The sequence below is a fragment of the Anopheles funestus genome, chromosome X (assembly GCF_943734845.2).
Source record: "Anopheles funestus chromosome X, idAnoFuneDA-416_04, whole genome shotgun sequence".
Lineage (NCBI taxonomy): Eukaryota > Metazoa > Arthropoda > Insecta > Diptera > Culicidae > Anopheles > Anopheles funestus.
The window spans coordinates 4,546,749-4,568,105 of record NC_064597.1 but is presented as its reverse complement, the minus strand read 5'-3'; the positions used below and the strand labels follow the sequence as shown (position 1 = coordinate 4,568,105).

Here is a 21,357-nt window from a genome sequence, read left to right as displayed (position 1 = left end):
GAGAAAAAAGAAACTAGTGATAACAGCCTGAGCGTAGAGCGGGGAAGAGATTGTCACTCATCTTCGTTACATTGTTATATTGACTGACGTTAAGCTGGAATATGTGTGGTTACGGTAGGCATGCTTGAAGAGCGACAATGATGAAGGACGGCAGATGTAGGAGTAGTTGACAGCAACTGCTCTCAACAGTGTTGCTAAATGCCATACACAAGATGCAAGGTTTTTTTTAGTACGTGCGGTAAAGTTGGGACTGTTTCGGAATACTTTACAGCATTGTGCTGGAATACGTTGAGGTGGATGTGGAATATTTTCCAACAAGAATGTTGTGTAAAGCTTACTCAACCCACACACTCGCATAGCATCCCAAAATGGCTGTGTCAGTTAAGAAGGCTTTGGCTCAGAACTAGTTTGTGTGTTTCTGGAAGAAGATCTGGAAATAGGAAGTATTCAACATCTACTTCTAAACGCTCCAGTGTTACTTGAAGGTAATTCCGATATAGCTCCAACTTTATCGCTCGTACTCGGGAAACCCTGCAAAGCTTACGCATTTCTCTTTCGCGGTAAGAGATTTGCATTCTACGGGCATACGTTCAGTCTCTCTGCGTCACATTTAAGTACATAGTAAAAAACAATTCACTGAATGTTGCTATTACCGATCAGCAACACGCTTAGTGATGTTTGTCTGATGTGAGCTAGCGAGTTTATTTGTTTTGTTTTCTGTGCGTAGTGTAAATTAGTGCACCGGTTGGAATAGCGAAAGGCAAATTTGGGGTTTTGTGAATATTCACAATCATCAAGCGAACGAACCAAAGTGAGCAGTTTTAGTGGCGCGGCTAGGAAAAGCGGAAATAATCTAGATGCGATGTGTTCGAAGACGATGCAATAAGTGAAGAGAGATAACGAATTTGCAACCTTGCGTTGCAGGTGTGTACATTTTTCGCAAAACACTGTAGCAGCTTTTGTGCGTATGTTTTTTTTTGTTTCGGGGGGAATGTACTTTCTTTGTTTTACTTAATTATCTGTCATCCGTCATCGTACTCGTAAAAAGGCATGTGGAGAAATTGACGGAAGCGATACAAGGTAAGCAAGCGATAGCAAGTATGTATGCGTGTGCGTGTCGGACGTATATGAACGAATATAGTATTTATAAGTGTAGAAATTTATCATACTCATACATAGAGGGTGACGATGGACAATCGCTTCGGTGGTACCGGTGGCATTTGACACATTGGCCGCAGTGTCAGCCTACCAGATGGTAAGATGAGTTATTCTAAGTGCGTACCGGCTTCGTACTGCGTGTTGCCAAACTAGTGTTCGGTTTATTTGTTATAATCAAGCATCGTGTAATGGCGGGTAACGTACTATTGAGGAACCTCTGTTTGCACAATAAATCATCTCTTTATATGCTTGTTAACCGAACGCACCGTGCCGAAACGGTGCAAATGGTTTACTGGGTTTTTGTTGGTTTTACGATCCGAAATGTCCTGGCGGATGATAATTTCGACGACAAATGGTAAAGTTATTCTATCTATATTACATTCCCGAGAGTTTCCCAGAGTTGAGCGGCAGATCTACCTATTGGAAACGAACTAACTATTCTGGTCCAACGAACGCAATTCTTTCATTCTTTTCGAAGAACTTCAAGAAATAGCCTCTTCAATAGCCTCTATTCTTCAATCAAAAGTTGAAGAGTTTATTCGAATTTTCTCACAGTAATCCTCAATATATTTGAATTACAACTGTCAATGTTGTCACTCATTTCATGCGGGATAGATTATTTATTTGCCACCTCGGGATCTCTCTAAGGGCTAAGGGTGGAGCTACACATACGCGGCGTAAGCATACCGTCAGCGTAAGCATGGCTACGTAGCCATGGTAACTCACGATTGAGTGCCGTTGCCTATTTCATGATTTATGAAGGTTAGCTTAGGCCCTTTTGGATTTTAACCCTATACCTCTTTATATTTTCCGGTCGAACGAAATAGACCTGAATGACCGGAAAATGGATTATTAGTAAAAATTTGTAGCTAAACTCTGGAAGCAAAATAAACAACAATTAAAATATTTAAACTAGATTCTAATTGCGTTACATCTGTATAACAATTTGTCACGCTATTTTGAAAACGTTCCACACGTACGTCTCTAAGCCTCCGTTATCGACCGTTCGTGTGGTTGAAAATCAATATCTATTGGTGATTATTTACAATTCGTGTAATTTATTGGTACACTTGTGTAAACGTGATAAAGAACAGTGCGTGTAAAGCAATAAAACCTACGAAAGATAACTGGGAAATGGTAGGTTAAGGACCATTTTCTTGAAGAAACGATTAGAATAAATTTATTTAGTTTAATTTTTACAAAAAATTAAATGAAAATTTTTGGATTTTAATTCAGATCGAAGGGAGTCGATGCATTTTGCCAACAGCGTAGCACAACGGGAGAAACTTGAAAACCTAATCAAGAGCTTAATGAAAACAATAAACAAACTGTTGGTGCAATCAGGCATACTTTGTAATGCGTTACATTGTAACAGTTTTCAGTGGATGCCAATATTGCCGGTTGCTATCTTAATTTATTTTTAAATTATAATAATTCTGTTGAAAGCATTTATTACCATTATTTCATGTCGTTAAAACGTTGAAATTCCTTCACAAAAGAAAAAAAGAATTCTAAATCAACGAAATTATCACTCTTCTGGTTGGGACTGACACTTTCGTTAAAAAATAATAATAACAAAAAAGTCAGTCTTCGCTTCCACACGCGGTCGGGGTCAAATGGCACAAGGGGCTTTCTTTATCCTTCGTTAGCAGTGCGTATTTTTGTTCTAATTTCTGTTCCACATATTTGATAAAGGTGTGTATAATCAGCTTTTTTCTGTGGCATATGTGATAGTGTGTTTATAGTTAGGACGTAGCGGCAGATAACTAAGCACACGCTCATTCGCAGTCTAGTTGTGCTAGCAGCAACTTCCGGCTGAAGACTGAAGATTTGTAAGTCATCTGTTGGAAACCGGCATTAGTTTTGAAGAAAGGAGAATTGTTTAAAGGAAAGAAAAGTATATTAGCGATGTGCCTTTATAACTCCGAATGCGTAGAAAGCAGCAATGAACCACTCATCTATCAAATCAACTACAGTCAAGCCCGTAGGAATGTGCGGGTTTTCGATTATTGTGTAGATTGACAGAAGCGTTATATGAACATGTGTTCGAATGTGCCGTTTTCGTTAAATTGGACTTGTTTTATCAATTTAAGTTCCTCAATTTCAAGAGATCTGACAATAATAATTAATTTATGTTGTTGGTAAATTTCAAAAATTAAAAAATCTATACAAATCTTGCGCTAGACGTTACCTTTCATCTGAAGATGTAGTACATTTACTAGTAAATGTGTTGTAGAGAACGACAAGAAGATTTCTACTTCAATTACAAAAGTAGGGCAAAACACCGCGTGGAATGATTAACTTCAACCAAACATTTATCATCGGACAGCGTCTCTTGATTTGACCTTGGTTTATGTGTGTTTGTGAAAAATGCGATAGGAACGAAGTGTGGGTAATATGGAACCCCTTTTTTTCCAGTTCCCTCAACCACATGCACAAAAGCAGGGAACCTGTTCTTTACAATATATTTGTACGAATTTTAGCCGGGTTTTTTTTTCTATGGTGATGATGATCTATGGCAGGTCTAGAATACGATCTGTTCTTTACGAGAAAAGGCAAGATCTATTGTATCTAGGATTGGGATTTGTTGTCCTTTTCTGTTTTGACGAATATATACGGGAGTTCCAAATATTTTAGGTTAACATTAGCGCGTTATTGTTAGGTCGTTCCAAGAAATCGCCGTGTAAAGAAGGGTCCGTAGGAATTTTGTTTTTAAAAATTTTATTACATGAATTACGTGGTAACGTGTCTTTAAAAAATTGTGAATATAGAGGAAAAATGTTAAAAATTTTAATAAATTAAACCAAAACTTTATCATCCGTTTGCAGAGATAACCATGCTGCCGAACGAGGAAGCTATCGTCGCATTGCCGAGCGAAGTACGGAAGCAAGAGTTGAGTGAATATAGACCGCCGACGGCTTACCTGGTGCTGGAGGATGGGACAATCTTTCCCGGCCACAAGTTCGGTGCGGATGTGAGCGTAGATGGTGAGGTCGTGTTTCAGACGGGTATGGTAGGTTATCCGGAATCGATGACCGACCCGTCGTATCATGGCCAGATACTGGTGCTAACGTATCCGTTGATTGGCAACTACGGCATCCCGGATGCGGATTTGGATGAGTGTGGGCTAATGCGGCACTTTGAGTCGAACAACCGCATATGGACTGCTGGGCTGGTTGTGAGTGAAATATGCCACGAACCATCGCACTGGCGCAGTAAGCTAACGCTGTCAAGCTGGATGTGGAGGCATGGTGTGCCGGGAATTAGTGGAATAGATACGCGAGCGTTGACTAAAAAGATACGCGAAAATGGCACTATTCTAGGTAAGAATTTGTTCTTTTCTTCTGCCTCATAAAATTCCCGAGGATTTTAATCAATATAATTTCTTTGCAGGAAAGATTGTTCAATCACGTGTCTTGTCGATTGCCGGTCTCAACTTTAGCAATCAAAACTTGCGAAACCTGGTCGCGGAGGTATCATTGGCTCAGCCGCGCACCTACAACGAATCAGGTTCGCCCCGAATTTTGGCAATAGATTGTGGCTTAAAGCTAAATCAAGTGCGTTGCTTCGTTAGCCGTGGTGCACGGTTGGATGTGGTACCGTGGAATGCACGACCGAACCCGGACGAGTACGATGGGCTGTTTCTTTCGAACGGTCCCGGCGATCCGGAGATGTGCCGGGAGGTGGTGGAAAATCTGCGGAGTTTGCTCAACATGAAGACGGCGAAGCCAATCTTTGGCATCTGTCTCGGGCATCAGATCCTCTCGACGGCGGCCGGCTGTCGTACGTTTAAGATGCGCTACGGTAATCGGGGTCACAACCTGCCCTGTATGCATCTTGGCACTAGGCGATGCTATATGACGTCGCAAAATCATGGTTTTGCGGTCGATTCCAATCAGATGCCGGTAGGATGGGAGGAGCTGTTTACTAACCTGAACGATGGTACGAACGAGGGTATTGTGCATCAGACTAAGCCGTACTTTAGTGTGCAGTTCCATCCGGAACATACGGCTGGTCCGGCAGATTTGGAGGTGTTGTTCGATGTGTTTCTTGAGGTGGTGAGTGAGTACAAGCGAGAGCCTAAGAAACAGCACGTGTCGGTAAAGGACCGTTTGAACGAGCGACTGCAATACGTACCACCGGTACCGATCGATCTGGAGCGTCCCAAGAAGGTGTTAATATTGGGATCGGGTGGATTGTCTATCGGGCAGGCTGGAGAGTTCGATTACTCTGGATCGCAGGCGATCAAGGCACTGAAGGAGGAACGCATTCAAACGGTCCTGATCAACCCAAACATTGCAACCGTTCAGACTTCCAAGGGGTTGGCGGATAAGGTGTACTTTCTACCGTTGACTCGGTATTACGTGGAGAAGGTAATCAAGGCAGAAAGACCCGGCGGTGTACTGTTAACGTTTGGTGGCCAGACCGCTTTGAACGTTGGCATTGAGATGGAACGGGCCGGATTGTTTAGTCGGTACGGTGTGAAGATTATGGGTACACCGATCAGTTCCATCATTGAAACCGAGGATCGCAAGTTGTTCGCCGAACGTGTGGCTGAGATTGGTGAGAAGGTCGCACCGTCAGCAGCGGTATACTCCGTATCGGAAGCACTCGATGCGGCGGATACGATCGGCTATCCCGTAATGGCACGTGCCGCATTCTCGCTCGGTGGTCTTGGTTCGGGTTTTGCGAGCAACGCGGAAGAACTGAAGGCACTAGCGAACCAAGCTTTGGCACATTCCAATCAGCTCATCATTGATAAGTCGCTCAAGGGCTGGAAGGAGGTAGAGTACGAGGTGGTGCGCGATGCCTACGACAACTGTATCACCGTGTGCAACATGGAGAATGTCGATCCGCTGGGCATTCACACGGGAGAAAGTATTGTGGTGGCACCGTCTCAGACACTTTCCAACCGGGAGTACAACCTGTTGCGCTCCACAGCGATACGTGTCATACGGCACTTTGGTGTAGTTGGGGAGTGTAACATCCAGTACGCGTTGAATCCGGAATCGGAAGAGTACTACATCATTGAGGTGAATGCACGCCTGTCGAGAAGTTCCGCGTTGGCCAGTAAGGCAACTGGGTATCCGTTGGCGTACGTGGCGGCAAAGTTGGCGCTGGCGATACCGCTCCCAGACATCCGTAACTCGGTGACCGGTGTGACGACGGCCTGCTTTGAGCCGAGTCTCGATTACTGTGTGGTGAAGATGCCACGCTGGGATTTGGCGAAGTTTGCACGCGTTAGCAAGAATATTGGGAGCTCCATGAAGAGTGTCGGCGAAGTAATGGCGATTGGGCGTACCTTCGAGGAAGCGTTCCAGAAGGCACTGCGGATGGTGGACAGTGTGAATGGGTTCGATCCTTACCTGAAGCCGGTGAATGAGCAGGAGCTGGAGCAACCCACCGACAAGCGTATGTTCGTGTTGGCTGCTGCCCTGAAGGCCCGCTACACGGTGGAACAGATCTACGAGCTGACCAAGATAGATCGTTGGTTTTTGCGCAAGCTGAAAGGTATCATCGACTTTACCGATGAGCTGGAAGAGCTCGAGCACGGTTGCGTACCGGAGGCAGCGATGTTGCGTGAAGCAAAACGGCTTGGCTTTTCCGATCGTATGATTGCGCAGTGCGTTAAAAGTACCGAGCTGGCGGTACGGATGCAGCGTAAGGAACTTGGCGTATTACCCTTCGTGAAACAGATTGATACAGTGGCGGGTGAGTGGCCTGCCTCGACTAACTATCTCTACCTGACGTACAGTGCCACCGAAAACGATGTCGAGTTCCCGGGACAGTACACGATGGTGATCGGTTCGGGTGTGTATCGGATCGGCAGCTCGGTCGAGTTCGATTGGTGTGCCGTCGGGTGTTTGAAGGAGTTACGCCGATTAAATCACAAAACCATCATGGTGAACTACAATCCCGAAACGGTCAGCACGGATTACGATATGTGCGATCGGCTGTACTTTGAGGAAATTTCGTTCGAAGTCGTGATGGATATTTACGATGCGGAGCAACCGATGGGTATAATTCTTTCGATGGGTGGCCAACTGCCGAACAACATCGCGATGGATCTGCATCGGCAGCAGGCACGCATTTTGGGCACGTCACCCGAATCGGTCGATAGTGCCGAAAATCGGTTCAAGTTTTCGCGCAAGCTCGACCGCAAGGGGATTTCTCAACCGCGCTGGAAGGAGTTGACGAATCTGGAATCGGCGATCGAGTTTTGTGAGGAGGTCGGATATCCGTGTCTGGTACGGCCTTCCTATGTGCTGTCCGGTGCCGCCATGAACGTAGCCTACTCAAACCAGGACCTCAAGACGTACCTGAAGCACGCGTCCGACGTCAGCAAAGAGCATCCGGTGGTGATCTCGAAGTTTCTGGTCGAGGCAAAAGAAATCGATGTGGATGCAGTTGCGGCGGACGGTGTCATTCTGTGCATGGCCGTGTCCGAACACGTGGAGAACGCTGGTGTACATTCGGGTGATGCGACACTCGTGACACCACCGCAAGACATCAACCGGGAAACGCTGGAGCGCATCAAGGAGATAGCCCGAGACATTGCCGACCTGCTGGATGTAACGGGTCCGTTCAATATGCAGCTGATTGCGAAAAATAACGAGCTGAAGGTGATCGAGTGTAATGTGCGCGTGTCGCGCTCGTTCCCGTTCGTGTCGAAGACGCTTGACTTCGACTTTGTGGCACTGGCTACGCGGGTCATCGTGGGACATACGGATATTGAGCCTGTGGAGGTGATGCATGGTCGCGGGCTGGTTGGTGTAAAGGTGCCCCAGTTCAGCTTCTCCCGATTGGCTGGAGCTGACGTGATGTTGGGTGTGGAGATGGCATCAACTGGTGAGGTTGCCTGCTTTGGGGAGAATCGCTACGAAGCCTACCTCAAGGCTATGATGTCAACCGGATTCCAAATACCGAAGAAGTCGATACTACTCAGTATTGGAAGTTACAAGGTAAGAAATAGATGGTCTCACTAGCAAATGGTTGTCTAACGCTACTTGTACGCACTCTTACAGCACAAAATGGAACTCTTACCATCGATACGTATACTCGAGAAGATGGGCTACAAGCTGTATGCGTCAATGGGCACGGGTGACTTTTATACCGAACACGGCGTTGAGGTGAGTAGCTTTCGTTAACATTCCAGCTAAATGTAATGTATTTTATATGATGGAATGCTTCGAATTCTGTGGACCTTTGTGTCAGGATATGAGTTTTGACCAAAAAAAAAACAACATATTGTTATACGGTTGTAATAGTATTATATCAAGTATGTTTGTTAAGTATTTTAGAGGTCGTTTATAGCAGTATCTTTCCGAATTATAAGCAGTACTTTTACAATAAGTTTCCCAAATCCATTGTTTGTCTGCAAATCCCAGCATTTAGGCATCAGCGGCCCCCATTGTCACTGTTCCCGGTACCATTTATCACAGAAAGGGTTTTCCTAACCTCCGTAGGGTCCTAATTTGATCTCCATCCTATTACAGATCTCACTTTCTCTCTCTCTTTCCATATATATATATCTCTTTTTTCGCTCTCGCCTTCTTTAATTCTCTTTGCTATCTGCTGGTAACTATCGATATCCCGGTCTCGGTGAGACCGTAACGTTGCCCAGTAGCAGAGAGATGTCGTCGATGTCGTCGGACGAAGGACGCGGTCCTTTCGATCTCGGTGGACCGGCCGGTGACTTTGGTGCGTGAATCTGAACACTAATTTGCTGCTGCTGCTGATGATGATGTTGCTGCTGGGAAGGTATTCGTCGCAACCCGCCAGCAGGTTGGGACGAAGGTGGTCGGGATGTTCGCCGTTGGTTACGTCCAGCGCCGCCGCTCAATTCAATCTCCTTCCGTTCGATGTCTTCCCATTCTTCGTCGTCGTCATCGTCGTCGTCGTCTTCGTTGTCGGGCGAGAAGAAGCGCGGTTGCTGCTGGTTACGTTTTGTCCCCACGGACGTTTGGCGAACGTTGGTGTAGGTGGTACGTTTGCTGTTCCGACGCGTGACCGAAGGTTTTCGGCTAGCGATAGGACGATTCTCGCTGGTACTGGTGCGCTTCGGCAGTGCCGGTCGATCCGCTCCCTTTGCATTAGCTTTTGCGAGCTCTAGACGCAAGCCGTATATCTGGTTAAGGTACTGCCGGGCCTCCTCAAGGCCCTCGTCATCCGCGAGTAGATTGCAGAGCCGCTCTGCCTGACGTAGATAGATCAACGCCTGGTTGAGCGTCCGAAAGCCACAGGACACACGTGCCATCTCCAGGAAATGCTCCACGAACAGCCCGTAGATAAGCTGTCGGCGCAGGTTCTCCATGTGTTTGAGCGGTAGAAACTGAAAGTTAAAAACAAACTACTCGAATCAACAATCTCCTAGCTGCGAGGATGGAAGGCGTTGTACACCTTGGCAATGATTCAAGCGTTCCCCCACTTACCGTCAAATCGATCGATTCCACCGACTGGCGACGTTCCGGTTGTACTGCCCGCTCCTTCTTGAGCTGTTCCGCCACCAAGAAACGCACGATGCGGGTCCTTTTGCGGCGCGATTCTACCTCCTGCTGATTGTAGTAAGCCATCGACCCGACGGCAATCTCACGCTCGTTCGCATCATTCTCGTCCGAGTCCTCGGCCGCCAGGTTCTCATCCTCATCGCGCAGCATCGGGTTAACGATCTTGAGCGGGTTGTCGATCACCAGGTACGAGTAGAGCCGTTTGATCCGTATCTTCGGATAGAACGTTAACCGGGCGCTAGGTAGCTTCAGATTGCGCAGCGCAATCAGCATATGCATCACCGGGTTCTCTGTGATGCGAAAGATACGCTTGTGCAGCTCCACCAGTACCCGTTCCGGTACGTTTTCGAACAGGTTCCGGCTCGGCAGAAAGTAATCGGGCAGCGTATGCGTCTTTATGCGATCGAGCAAAGCGTTGAGAAAGCGCAACAGTGCCTCGCCGAGATAATCTTCCGGCCACGCTGCGTAGTTCGTTTCGCATTGCCAGAACAGATGGGCACGCAAATGCTCCATGCCGAACATGCTCATGCCGGGTGTAAGATTTGGCTCCACAAACGTTTTCAGCAGCAGCACTGTGATCATGTAGATCTTGATCTGCGTCCCGGTGAGACAGCTCTCAAGGTAGCGTTCCGCCTCGGGAAAGACAATCTTCCACTCGAGCTGCCGGTACCGGTTCTGGCCCTGTTTCGGTGCGTACCCGATCGGTATGACGTGGCAGCCGAACGATTTCACCTTCTGGATCATTGGCTGCGTTGGCCATTGGAACTTCTGCCTTGTTAAGGGGTTGATCTTGACGTCACGCTTACGGTGCACCCATTCGATGGCTTCCCGTGGCCACGGACACAGGATGGCGGGTATGATTTCCCACTGGCCGCTGTATACGACCGCACCCTTCCAGGTTGCGTTACGCAAATCCTCAGCCGGGATGTCCAGCTCGGAGGCAAGCGTGTCCTGGAACAGGTTTACAAAGTACGCCAGAAATCCTTTGGAGTTGAGATATTGTCTCCGCTCGGTCGTGTATTCCGGATTGCTGTGGTGCGGATGATGATGCAGGTGATTCATTTTACCTCTCGAGCTACTCTGCCCATTGACTCCACCTGTGCCGTTCGCCTTGACGAGGTACAGTGCGCTCAGCTTGTCCGTTCCTTCCGACTCGTCATCACTATAGTAACCTTCGTTCACCTCTATCGGACAGCTAATCGTTGTGATGCAGTAATCCGGCAGGACGGTAGTACTGACTGGTGCTTCATCACCTCCGGCCGATCGCATCACACTCAACGGTTGATGTGTGTTGATGGCAGTAATGTACGCATAATCGTACTCGCTACTAGGCGGAGATGTGGAGCTGGTCGACGTTGATGGTACTCCGGCATTTGCTAGCAGCAGCTCTGGTTGCTTCTTGCCATATACACCGTTACCCACCTTCGGATACTTCACCATAATGCTGTCCCGATATTTTAGCTTGGTAAAGCGATTCTCACCCCGTACATTCTCTTCATCATCCTCATCGTTGTCATCATCCTCGTCGTCATCGTCATCCTCCTCCTCCTCCTCAAGAGTATCACTTTCACTGAGACTGTTTACCTTCGCCATGCCGTTGGCAGTGCCGAGTTTCTGCCTGAGCCCACTCGGGCCTGGTTCGGTGCCGTAAGCAATTAACCGCTGTGCGGTTGCCATCCGGTCCAGCGTTGGTGGATTGTTCGGTTTGATAAACTCGACCGACTTTAGCTTGATGTAACCATGGTGACAGTTGGTGCGACGTTTACGCACCACTCCATCACCTGCCTGTTTCAGCTTGTCGTCGAGCGAATCCTCAATTTCTAGCTTGTAGATAGGCGCATCAGTAAGAATGCTATAGACCGAACTATCCCCAGGGTTCGTAATTTCGATGTTGTCATGCACGACGTAGCAGGTCTGCGTATGCAATGGCAGCAGTCGATTCTTATATGGCCCGTGTCTGTTTTCCAAAGTATAGGTAAGAAAGTGAAAATATTAAGACACGTTACAGTGCGTTACAGCTGTATGAGATCTTGGAGACTTGGGAAATATAGGGCACTTACTTTGCATAGAACTTTACACGCATGTCTACAGCTTCCAACAGACGATCCGGGAGGATGACAGTTTTACAGTGGCGTGATGTCTTTCCATTGCGACGATTCTCCTCATTACGATTTCGCTCGACCGCTTCCCACATTTCCCTGCAAGACACAGATTGCACAGAAATCGGTCCGTGAGTATCTGGCTGTGATTCAGATCTTTAATACAGCAAATTGATTGCGAATCACTACCAATGACGTAATAAATATTTTTCAAATGCGCTGGACGGTCGTCCACAGACAAGGGTGATGTGGTACACGGTGATGCACTCCGCCCGATAACGAGACACACAATCAGTCACCGTTCGATCAGTGTTGGGGGGGTTCAATCAATCACTCTCGTACCGTGGCGCTAATTACTTGAGAAGACTCGATTTCGCCCATCTAATCGGTGTATTTGATGAATTGTTTTGGGATTCGTTTTGCAAAACCCGCCATATGTATGGCGCTTCTTCGTTTGTGTTAAGAACCCCTGTTGCAATCGGAAGTCGGCCAAACGTCATTGTTTGAGCGAAAGATAACCGAAATGTCGCATTTCGTCGGCGCCAGCACGAATGGAGCTTGAAGAATGGAGCACGTTATCTCTGCACTCAGTTCTCACATTCCACATGGTCGCTGTTCTGGCGGTAGGGTTCCGTCTGCCATAGTGCGGGAAACCAACGGGATAGAACGCACGAAACCTAATGCAATATCGTACGCGGGCACATGCTTCAAGTGTTGCACTGATGACGAATATGATGAATCTTCTTCAATGATGATGTTTTTTTTGAGACTTATATCAAATGCCAAACATTCCTCAATAAAAATCCAACTCTTCACCAATCATCTCCACCAATAGACCTATCAAATAGGCATTTCTGTGAGAGTTTCGTGGGGAAGACCTCCTTTCATAGATGAAAATAGGAATACATGGTATCTGCCTATATCCAAGACACTCAAAAACTTACTAATGCTGAACCGATTACTTTGCGTTATAGTACGAGCGTGTGCGGCATTGAATGTCCGCACGCCATCACGACACCTGATCATTGATGGGCGATAAACTAGAACCTTACAGAAGCGTTGCGGGTGTTGTATCGTGTCGTGTGCCAAAATGTCTAACAGTCGATCAGTTCAAATCAAACCGTCCATTACATTGTAACGTGAGGTGTTTGATGTAACGGGTTTCATTTCATTGGTAAGTAATTCTGCCGCCAGTTGCTCAGTATTTCGCTTTGAAATTGGAGTTCTTCAGACCTCGCACGAGTCGGCACGGCCGAACAGATTGTTAAACATTCGGAGCTGTCAGTAATGCGTGATACCGGGCATGATTTAAGAGGCGGCAACGCCGGTACCTGTTATGTTGCCCAAGCTGACAGGTGCTGGTGAGTCAGATCATGCTGCGTGATTCGATACGAGCTGTACGGGGAAAATGTTACAAGGTGAAAATTCATTCACCGTCCGGTAGAATGGGGATCCCAGTACCGATTTCATGACCTGGTCAACAAGTTCGAATCCATTGCTGCAGAAACGGAACATGTGTTAGAGCCCCTGGCTAGGTCTTCTTATCACGCCGAACATGTTGCACGGTTCGGTCTCTCTTGAGAATATATACACCCGATAATGTCCAATTTGTAACGAACAATCGAATGATCGGTGCGTTACAATTACCTTCGCACTATCTGTCAACTATCGCGCCCAGGGATTACCTGGTGGATTACTTTGACGCGGTACATTGTCAAATTGGACACACAACTGCCCTATCAGTTAAAGTGTTCTGTTTGCTTCTTGATGCTTCTACATGTGGATGGTTTGGTTGATTTTTATTTTTTTTTTGCAGTGCCAATCTGATTGGTTCAAGAGATCCTTCAGAAGACGAACTAACGTACGAAACATCTTGAATTGTTGCGAATGTCGTGTCGTGTAATAGCTGGGTGCGATATCGTCTAGTAGGTAAGCGTACATCAGCAATTCATCGCTATTTTCACTGTTATCAATTAGAATAAGTGACCCAAAACGGTGGTGACATCAAAGCAAGCAATCATCTCACCGGTGACACACTCGGCCGTAAGCAGAGTTCGTCTCTAGCTGGGCAAGAAGAAAGATACACCAAGAAAAAAAACAACAAAACTCCACCCGACCACGCAATACACTTTCGTCCACACGAATGGGCGAATGAGTCGGAACGTGGGTTCAGAATTGTGTGTGACCGTTAAGGGTAGCAGCAGTATATACTGCTGTTTTGTGCTGCCGATGGTCTGAAGAACGGTTGCTTATCAACATCGCTACCAGCGGGAAATGGAAAGTGAGCGAGATCTGATGATTCCCAACGAATTTCGGTAATTGGTTGCGCTGGTGGTCGCGACCGTTTTTTTTTTCTTCTTCTTGAACATTTGATGACGCGTTGGTCAAACGCATCTCGCCTTCCGATATGCGCCATTTCTCAACGGACGACCTTCACCGGAAGACGGGTTTTGAGCACTGAGAATTGCTTCTTGTTGGGTCCTGGGCGCTGCGCATTCTTGACGAACTATGCAATGCTATTTCAATGCAGATAAGCGTACGGTACTACACGAGATGAACACGATACTTCTCGATACGCACATGGAGACGTAGCACGATGACCACAACGGAGAAAAAAAAACCGACGTGTTGGCAATTTAGTCAAACCGTGTCACGGGATATTCATGCTGGGATCAAGTACGTACGAAACGGGGGTTGAAAGGTGATCAGGATATCGGATTGGTTGGTTGCTAGTGTTGGTTGCCTGACTACGTACAGTACCTCTGGTGAAAAGGGCTTCAGGTAAAGTACGGAACCTGGACGTTGTTGTTGCTGTAAATCTGTGTCTATCTTGTTTAGTAAAGGCTAAAAGGCGTTACCTTTCAAAGTTACCGTAGAACTGTACGCCGAGCACTAGCTGGTTGAGCACGAAGATATCACTGTTGAATGCGAGCTGGTGCTGCATTCGGCGCTTCGCTTCCGAATCGTAATCACTTTCCTCGAGCTTGGCCTTGGACTTGCGCACGATCGGCGGCGGTTCCGTGTCGCGCAGCTCGTCCAACTTCGATTTGCGCTGCTTCTTCCCGCCACCACTCTTCCGTGCGCTTTTCTTCTTTTTTTTCTGCTGCTTTTTGGCCTCCTTTTCGGCGCGCTGGCGCGCTTTCTGGGCACGCCGTTCCTGTTCCCGCCGCTCCTGCGTTAGCTCCCGGACCGTTTGCTCGCGGCGCTGCTTGCGGGCTATTTCCGCCTCGAACGGATTGCTGCCGCCCGGTTGCTCCTTCGACTGCGAGCGGCCCATTGCTGGTGGGGGGAGCGAGAGGATCGGAACTTGATCGTTACCACATGGCGGCAAACAGCAGCCTTGCAAACTGTGGCGGGTGTGAAAGAAGCCCTTCTGAAGGTGGTTTTTGAAGACACTGTTTGGTTTTTCTCGTCGACAAGAACCGCTCCGATGAAAACGCACTCACGGACTCACAGGGAAGAAACTGCAGCGAAATGCGATAAAGAACACACCGAGTCGTTCAAAATTGAACGCGGGCGGCAGCCTCTAGCGGGCGAACGTACGCGCTGGCTCACACAGGGGGCACACACTGTATATAGGCACTACAGCACACGCGAGAGTCCAAGGTAAAACTGAAGGGCTCGGTTCTGAATACGTGGTGACCGTACCCGAGTATGATCGGATGCTTTGCCTCTTCCTGTCCGCGACCGCAACCACTAGAACGTAGGTCGATAGACGAGCAGAGGAACGCGCGTTATCAGCGTCACCAACTCACCCGACCTGGGTTGGTGAGTGTGCCTGATGGTTTGTGAGTCTGCGTACGCATAAGAGCATATGAGAGAAAATTTGTTTGTCTCCTTATCGACTGAAGCAGATAGCACTGAAGCAGTTCGAACTCACCCCCCCTAGTCTCCATTCCCTTGTCCCCCGGCGAACACATCTTCAACCTCGCAGTGGAAGTCACTTTTATTTTCAATGTCTTCAACGAAACCCGGAGTACGAGTACGGTATTCGGTCGTTCGGTCTCTTTCCTGCATTTTGTCTGTACGCTGTCGGGAGAATCTGACGTAGCGGACGGATCGGGCCACATCCCAGGGCGAACACCGTGTGAGACCACCGTCGGCCACACCATCCACAGATACACACGCGTTGCACTACATATATGCATACGGCTGGTCCGTCAAAAATAAAAAAAAAAAGATGTTTTATTTTTCCGCATCGGTTCTGCCAATTTTAATTACGGTGATTGAACCGCAACCGCCAGTGTGCGCTCGGCGTGAAGCTGAGCAGCGGGTGTAGTCCCTGGGTCGTTGGGGAGACCCATTTACCTACACCGCAAAACTCAAACATTGTCAATGAAGATGATTGTTCGGTTACGATTACACGGGTACGATAAGCGATGAGTGTCCAGCGAGTTGTCCAGTACGGGGACCAGTTCCGCATGCGGCACTTAAGAAAATTGATTCACGGGATTAGACATTTCGGTCGCGATGCCACGGGGACGAGGTTCGAGAACAGTGCAAACCACGCCACGCACGCCCACGTTTTGTTATTGTTACAAGCCTTTAATACCGGGAAACATTGGCAAACAAGCAATGCCCCGGCTACATGTGTAAGCGGGCCCCGTCAGGGCTAATATAAAAATACGACCCGGAGCCAAGGTAAAGAGATAGGTCTTTCTTGTTCTTGCCGCCACTTACTTAGCAGACCCGCGTGTAACGAAACTGCACATTTGGACCATTTGGAGAGGGTGGTTAATTAGTGAGGCAAAGTATTGCACATCAAATTAACTCTATAGAAGCGAATGATTATTGTCACGTGCTGTTAAGCCTTAACAGCTGTATTTTACTTACTTACACATCATGTTCGACCTACCTGCTATCTTCTACCAAACATTGCTCTGTGTGGCGGATGCTCTTACTCCAACTCAACTTTGTCTTGAGAGGCATTGGATCTAATTTCTGCAACTCCTCTATTGTCCTTCCATACATACGGTGTTAACAAATCTTGGGAGAATATTTCTTTCGAATACGTTTTCATCTGCTTTAGAGAGAGTCGTTGTTTCAGAGGCGCATGTGACTACTGGAAGTTCTTCTTGGACATGAAGATCTCGTAGGCTGTATTTCGTGTTTTAAAGTATCTCAATCTCTCAGATCAACTTATTGAGCGAGCTCAATGTACTTTGTCTAGAAACACAAGCAAAAAGAACATCTCGCGCGAAAGAGTACTGGAGCTCAATGTTTCCCAAATATTCTACATTGAGATATTAGGATTTGGATGTCCCATTAACTCGTTAATACTGGGAATTCATTACCAGTTAATACAAAATCACTAGAGTTATCTAGAGCAGGGCCCTCCAAACTTTTTAGATGGCGGGCCGCTTTGAGTGGAATGGCTATTCCAGCTGAGGGCCAACTTCGAGATCTCTCAGGAGGGCCTCGCGGGCCGTAGTTTGGAGACCCCTGATCTAGAGGATACCTCCCGAGTAGAATTTTTAAATAGTTAGCAATAAAATATCTTAACGATGAAACGCAAATTGATAGATTCAAATATTTTCATATACCTTTATTCACCTGTAAGAAGAATAGTTAGTACTGAAAATATCTGTGAGTAGTAATTTATTTAACACTTTTGTCTACCATGTACACAGGTCGAGAGCGTACAGTGGACGTTCGATTCGTTTGCCGCAGAGGACAATGGCAACGGTGCTGGAAGTGAGCTGCGCCATCTGGCGGAATATCTCGCCAACAAGCAGTTTGATCTGGTGATCAACCCACCGATGAGTGGTGGCGGCGCTCGTCGGGTAGCCTGCTTCATGACGCACGGTTACCGTACCCGACGGTTGGCCGTCGATTACTCCATCCCGCTCGTGACGGATGTGAAGTGTGCGAAATTGCTGGTAGCGGCAATGCAACGGATCGGTGGTGCACCGTCGATGAAGACACATATCGACTGTATGTCGTCCCGGTTGATGGTAAAGCTGCCCGGCTTTATTGATGTGCATGTGCATCTGCGGGAACCGGGCGCACCGCATAAGGAAACTTTTGCGACGGGTACGGCAGCGGCCCTTGCCGGTGGTATAACGATGGTACTGGCGATGCCGAACACCCAACCGGCTATAGTTGATCGGGGAGCGTTCCAGCAAGCGGTGGAACTAGCACAGAAAGGTGCACGATGTGACTACGCACTGTACGTTGGTGCGTCCTCTACCAACTTCAGCACCGTTCATGAGTTGGCGTCTCAAGCGGCCGGTTTGAAGCTTTACCTAAACGAAACGTTCACGACGTTGCGATTGAATGGTCTATCCGTGTGGCAGGCGCATCTTGCCAACTGGCCAAAGCGGGCACCGCTGTGTGTGCACGCCGAGCGGGAAACGATGGCGGCGGTACTGCTGTTGGCCTCACTCACCGACCGCCCAATACACGTGTGCCATGTAGCGCGCAAAGAGGAGATACTGTTGATCAAGGCGGCCAAAGAGCGTGGCCTGAAGGTGACATGCGAGGTGTGCCCGCATCATCTCTTCCTATCGACGGCCGATCTCGACCGTATTGGAGCGGGACGGGGTGAGGTGCGTCCGGTATTGTGTAGCCCGGAAGACCAGCAAGCGCTCTGGGACAATCTGGACGTGGTGGATGTGTTTGCGACGGATCATGCGCCGCACGCCCGGGAGGAGAAGGAATCGGAACGGCCACCGCCGGGTTTCCCCGGGTTGGAGACGATTCTCCCGCTGCTGTTGACGGCCGTCACCGAAGGGCGGCTTACGATGGATGAGCTGGTGAACAAGTTCCACAGTAATCCACGCCGGATCTTTAACCTGCCGGAGCAACCGAACACGTACGTTGAGATTGATCTGAGCGAGGAGTGGATTATACCGGACCGTCCGGCACATTCCAAGGCGCACTGGACACCGTTTGCGGGGATGCGCGTGAAGGGTTGCGTGCATCGTGTGGTGCTGCGCGGTGAGACGGCGTACGTCGATGGGTTGGTGTTGGTCAACCCGGGCTATGGGCAGAACGTGCGCGAATGGCACGGTGGAAAGCCACCGATGGCCGGTGCCGCTTCGATCGAGCGTATCGATGTGCTGAACCACTCGATCGGATCCGGTTCGGGTGTGGGCTTGCGGACCGCAGACCTCGAACCGGACCTGCAAACGAACGAAGCATTCTATCAGCTGCTCTCGCCGGACGGTACTAATGCGCACGTGAAGCAGCTCGGCGTACACTTTGCCGGGGAGCAATCGGGGATGCGTTCGGCGTCGCCACTCCCACCGAGGATACGGTGCGATTCGACCGGCAATCAATCTGTGGTCGGTAAGCTCGAACCAATCTCCATCAATACTGGGCTGGGTGGGGTGCGTGAACGTCAGCTAGCGGGTCGTCACGTCCTGACGGTGGATATGTTCACCAAGGAGCATCTGAACGAAATCTTTCACCTGGCGCAAACGATGAAATCACGCGTCGCTAAGGAGCGACTGTTGGACGATCTATTGCGCGGAAAGGTGATGGTGTCCATCTTCTATGAAGTGAGTACACGCACGAGCTGTAGCTTTGCAGCGGCAATGCAGCGTCTCGGTGGTCGGATCGTACACATCGACGAAACGTCCTCATCCGCTAAAAAGGGCGAAACGCTCGAGGATAGCATCCAGGTGATTGCTGGTTATGCTGATGTAGTTGTACTGCGACATCCATTGCCCGGAGCGGTTACGGTAGGTGTTCTTGTGTGCTGGGTGAATAGAACCGAGGTGTGCTCTAATGGTTGGTGTGTGTATTGTACAATTTTAGCGCGCTGCCCAGCATTGCCGTAAGCCACTAATCAACGCGGGCGATGGTGTTGGAGAACATCCAACACAAGCACTGCTGGATATATTTACCATCCGCGAGGAAATCGGTACGGTGAACGGTTTAACGATCACGATGGTGGGTGATCTGAAACATGGCCGTACCGTCCACTCACTGGCACGGCTGCTGACGATGTACAACGTGAATTTGCGCTACGTTTGCCCGGCCGGGCTCGAGATGCCGAGCCACATTAAGCAGTACATCGACAAGAAGGGTATCTCCCAGCGTCAGTACGACTCGCTCGAGACGGCTATTATTGATACGGATGTGCTGTATATGACACGGATCCAGCGTGAGCGGTTTGAAAGTGAGCAGGAGTACGAGAGGGTAAGTAGGCAGTGTTGCCGGCGTTTTCATCGCGTCTGCCCATTAGTGATGTTTAATCCGGAGTGGAGTTGTGGATCTACTTCGACTCCGCGTATGAAAAATTGTTTTCGACTCCGACTAAAAACCAAATTTGACTCCGACGAGTCCGGTTGAGTCCGGCTGAGTCTGGCCGAGTCCGAGCGAGTCCGAACGAGTCCGGTCGAGTCCGGTCGAGTCCGGTCGAGTCCGGTCGAGTCCGGTCGAGTCCGGTCGAGTCCGGTCGAGTCCGGTCGAGTCCGGTCGAGTCCGGTCGAGTCCGGTCGAGTCCGGTCGAGTCCGGTCGAGTCCGGTCGAGTCCGATAGAGTCCGTTCGAATCCGATCGAGTCCGGTCGAATCCGGTCGAGTCCGTTGGAGTCCGGTCGAGTCCGATCGAGTCCGGATGAGTCCGGTCGAGTCCGGTCGAGTCCGGTAGAGTCGGGTCCGGTCGAGTCCAGTCGAGTCCGATCGAGTCCGGATGAGTCCGGATGAGTCCGGTCGAGTCCGGTCGAGTCCGGTCGAGTCCGGTCGAGTCCGGTCGAGTCCGGTCGAGTCCGGTCGAGTCCGATCGAGTCCGGATGAGTCCGGATGAGTCCGGTCGAGTCCGGTCGAGTCCGGTCGAGTCCGGTCGAGTCCGGTCGAGTCCGGTCGAGTCCGGTCGAGTCCGGTCGAGTCCGGTCGAGTCCGGTCGAGTTCGGTCGAGTCCGGTCGAGTTCGGTCGAGTCCGGTCGAGTTCGGTCGAGTCCGACTCCAGATGGCGGCGGAGTCGAACCGATCCGACTCCGGCAAAATTTATAATTTGCCCATCCCTACTGCCCACTAAACATTTCTTTCTATTGCTTCATTTCTTGCAGTGTTGCGGACAGCTGATACTAACGCCCCAAATTATGACATTGGCCAAGCGTCGCATGATCGTGATGCACCCATTGCCGCGCGTCTTCGAAATCAGTGTGGAGATTGATAGCGATCCCAGGGCGGCATACTTCCGGCAGGCGGAATATGGAATGTACGTGCGTATGGCACTGCTAGCGATGGTGTTGGGACGAAACTGAAAGAAAACCCAGCAAAAAATTGGACGCAAAACAAACCCGATGTCCACCGTACAGTGTCAGTTCTGGAGGTGTTTATTCCGATACGAAGTATCTATACATTGGAGAGGTGGGCTAAACACGAAGCTAATACTAGATACGGTACCAATCCTAGATATAATGTTGGAACAAACGTTTCCAGCAACATTACGAATACCTAATTCTAAATATGAAACCAATCCTAACGATGGTGATGGAGCCAGCTTTTGCTGTAACATCATTTTTTCGTGGAACCAACCATGCAACGAACTTCCTTACTTACTGTTATGCATTTCTGTTACAAGTTTACACAATAAAACAACACGGTTTCGTGTGGGTGTTGACTATAAAACAAACATACAGAC

General features: G+C 48.8%; 2 protein-coding genes across 9 annotated transcripts; one reads left to right on the top strand and one right to left on the bottom strand.

The window, feature by feature from the left end:
- Positions 1 to 478: 478 nt before the first annotated feature.
- LOC125763202 (CAD protein) lies at positions 479 to 21,348 on the top strand. 7 transcript variants are annotated; one of them, XM_049428216.1, is made up of 7 exons: positions 479 to 1,080; positions 3,987 to 4,481; positions 4,552 to 8,120; positions 8,184 to 8,288; positions 17,395 to 19,449; positions 19,526 to 19,909; positions 20,780 to 21,348. In XM_049428216.1, exons 2-7 carry the CDS (start codon positions 3,995 to 3,997, stop codon positions 20,975 to 20,977), a joined length of 6,798 nt encoding a protein of 2,265 aa, XP_049284173.1. In that variant the 5' UTR covers positions 479 to 1,080; positions 3,987 to 3,994; the 3' UTR covers positions 20,978 to 21,348. The 7 variants fall into 7 exon arrangements, with proteins under 7 accessions (XP_049284173.1, XP_049282468.1, XP_049285039.1 ...); XM_049426511.1 differs by having other exon boundaries at positions 479 to 1,353; XM_049429082.1 differs by lacking the exon at positions 479 to 1,080 and adding an exon at positions 2,720 to 2,853.
- On the bottom strand, positions 8,311 to 15,836 carry LOC125768626 (uncharacterized). 2 transcript variants are annotated; one of them, XM_049436967.1, is made up of 4 exons: positions 14,623 to 15,836; positions 11,726 to 11,863; positions 9,591 to 11,622; positions 8,311 to 9,508 (listed from the first exon to the last, which is right to left on the bottom strand). In XM_049436967.1, the coding sequence occupies exons 1-4, from the start codon at positions 15,039 to 15,041 to the stop codon at positions 8,741 to 8,743; spliced, it is 3,357 nt and encodes a 1,118-aa protein (XP_049292924.1). In that variant the 5' UTR covers positions 15,042 to 15,836; the 3' UTR covers positions 8,311 to 8,740. The 2 variants fall into 2 exon arrangements, with proteins under 2 accessions (XP_049292924.1, XP_049293766.1); XM_049437809.1 differs by having other exon boundaries at positions 8,312 to 9,490.
- Positions 21,349 to 21,357: the final 9 nt, after the last annotated feature.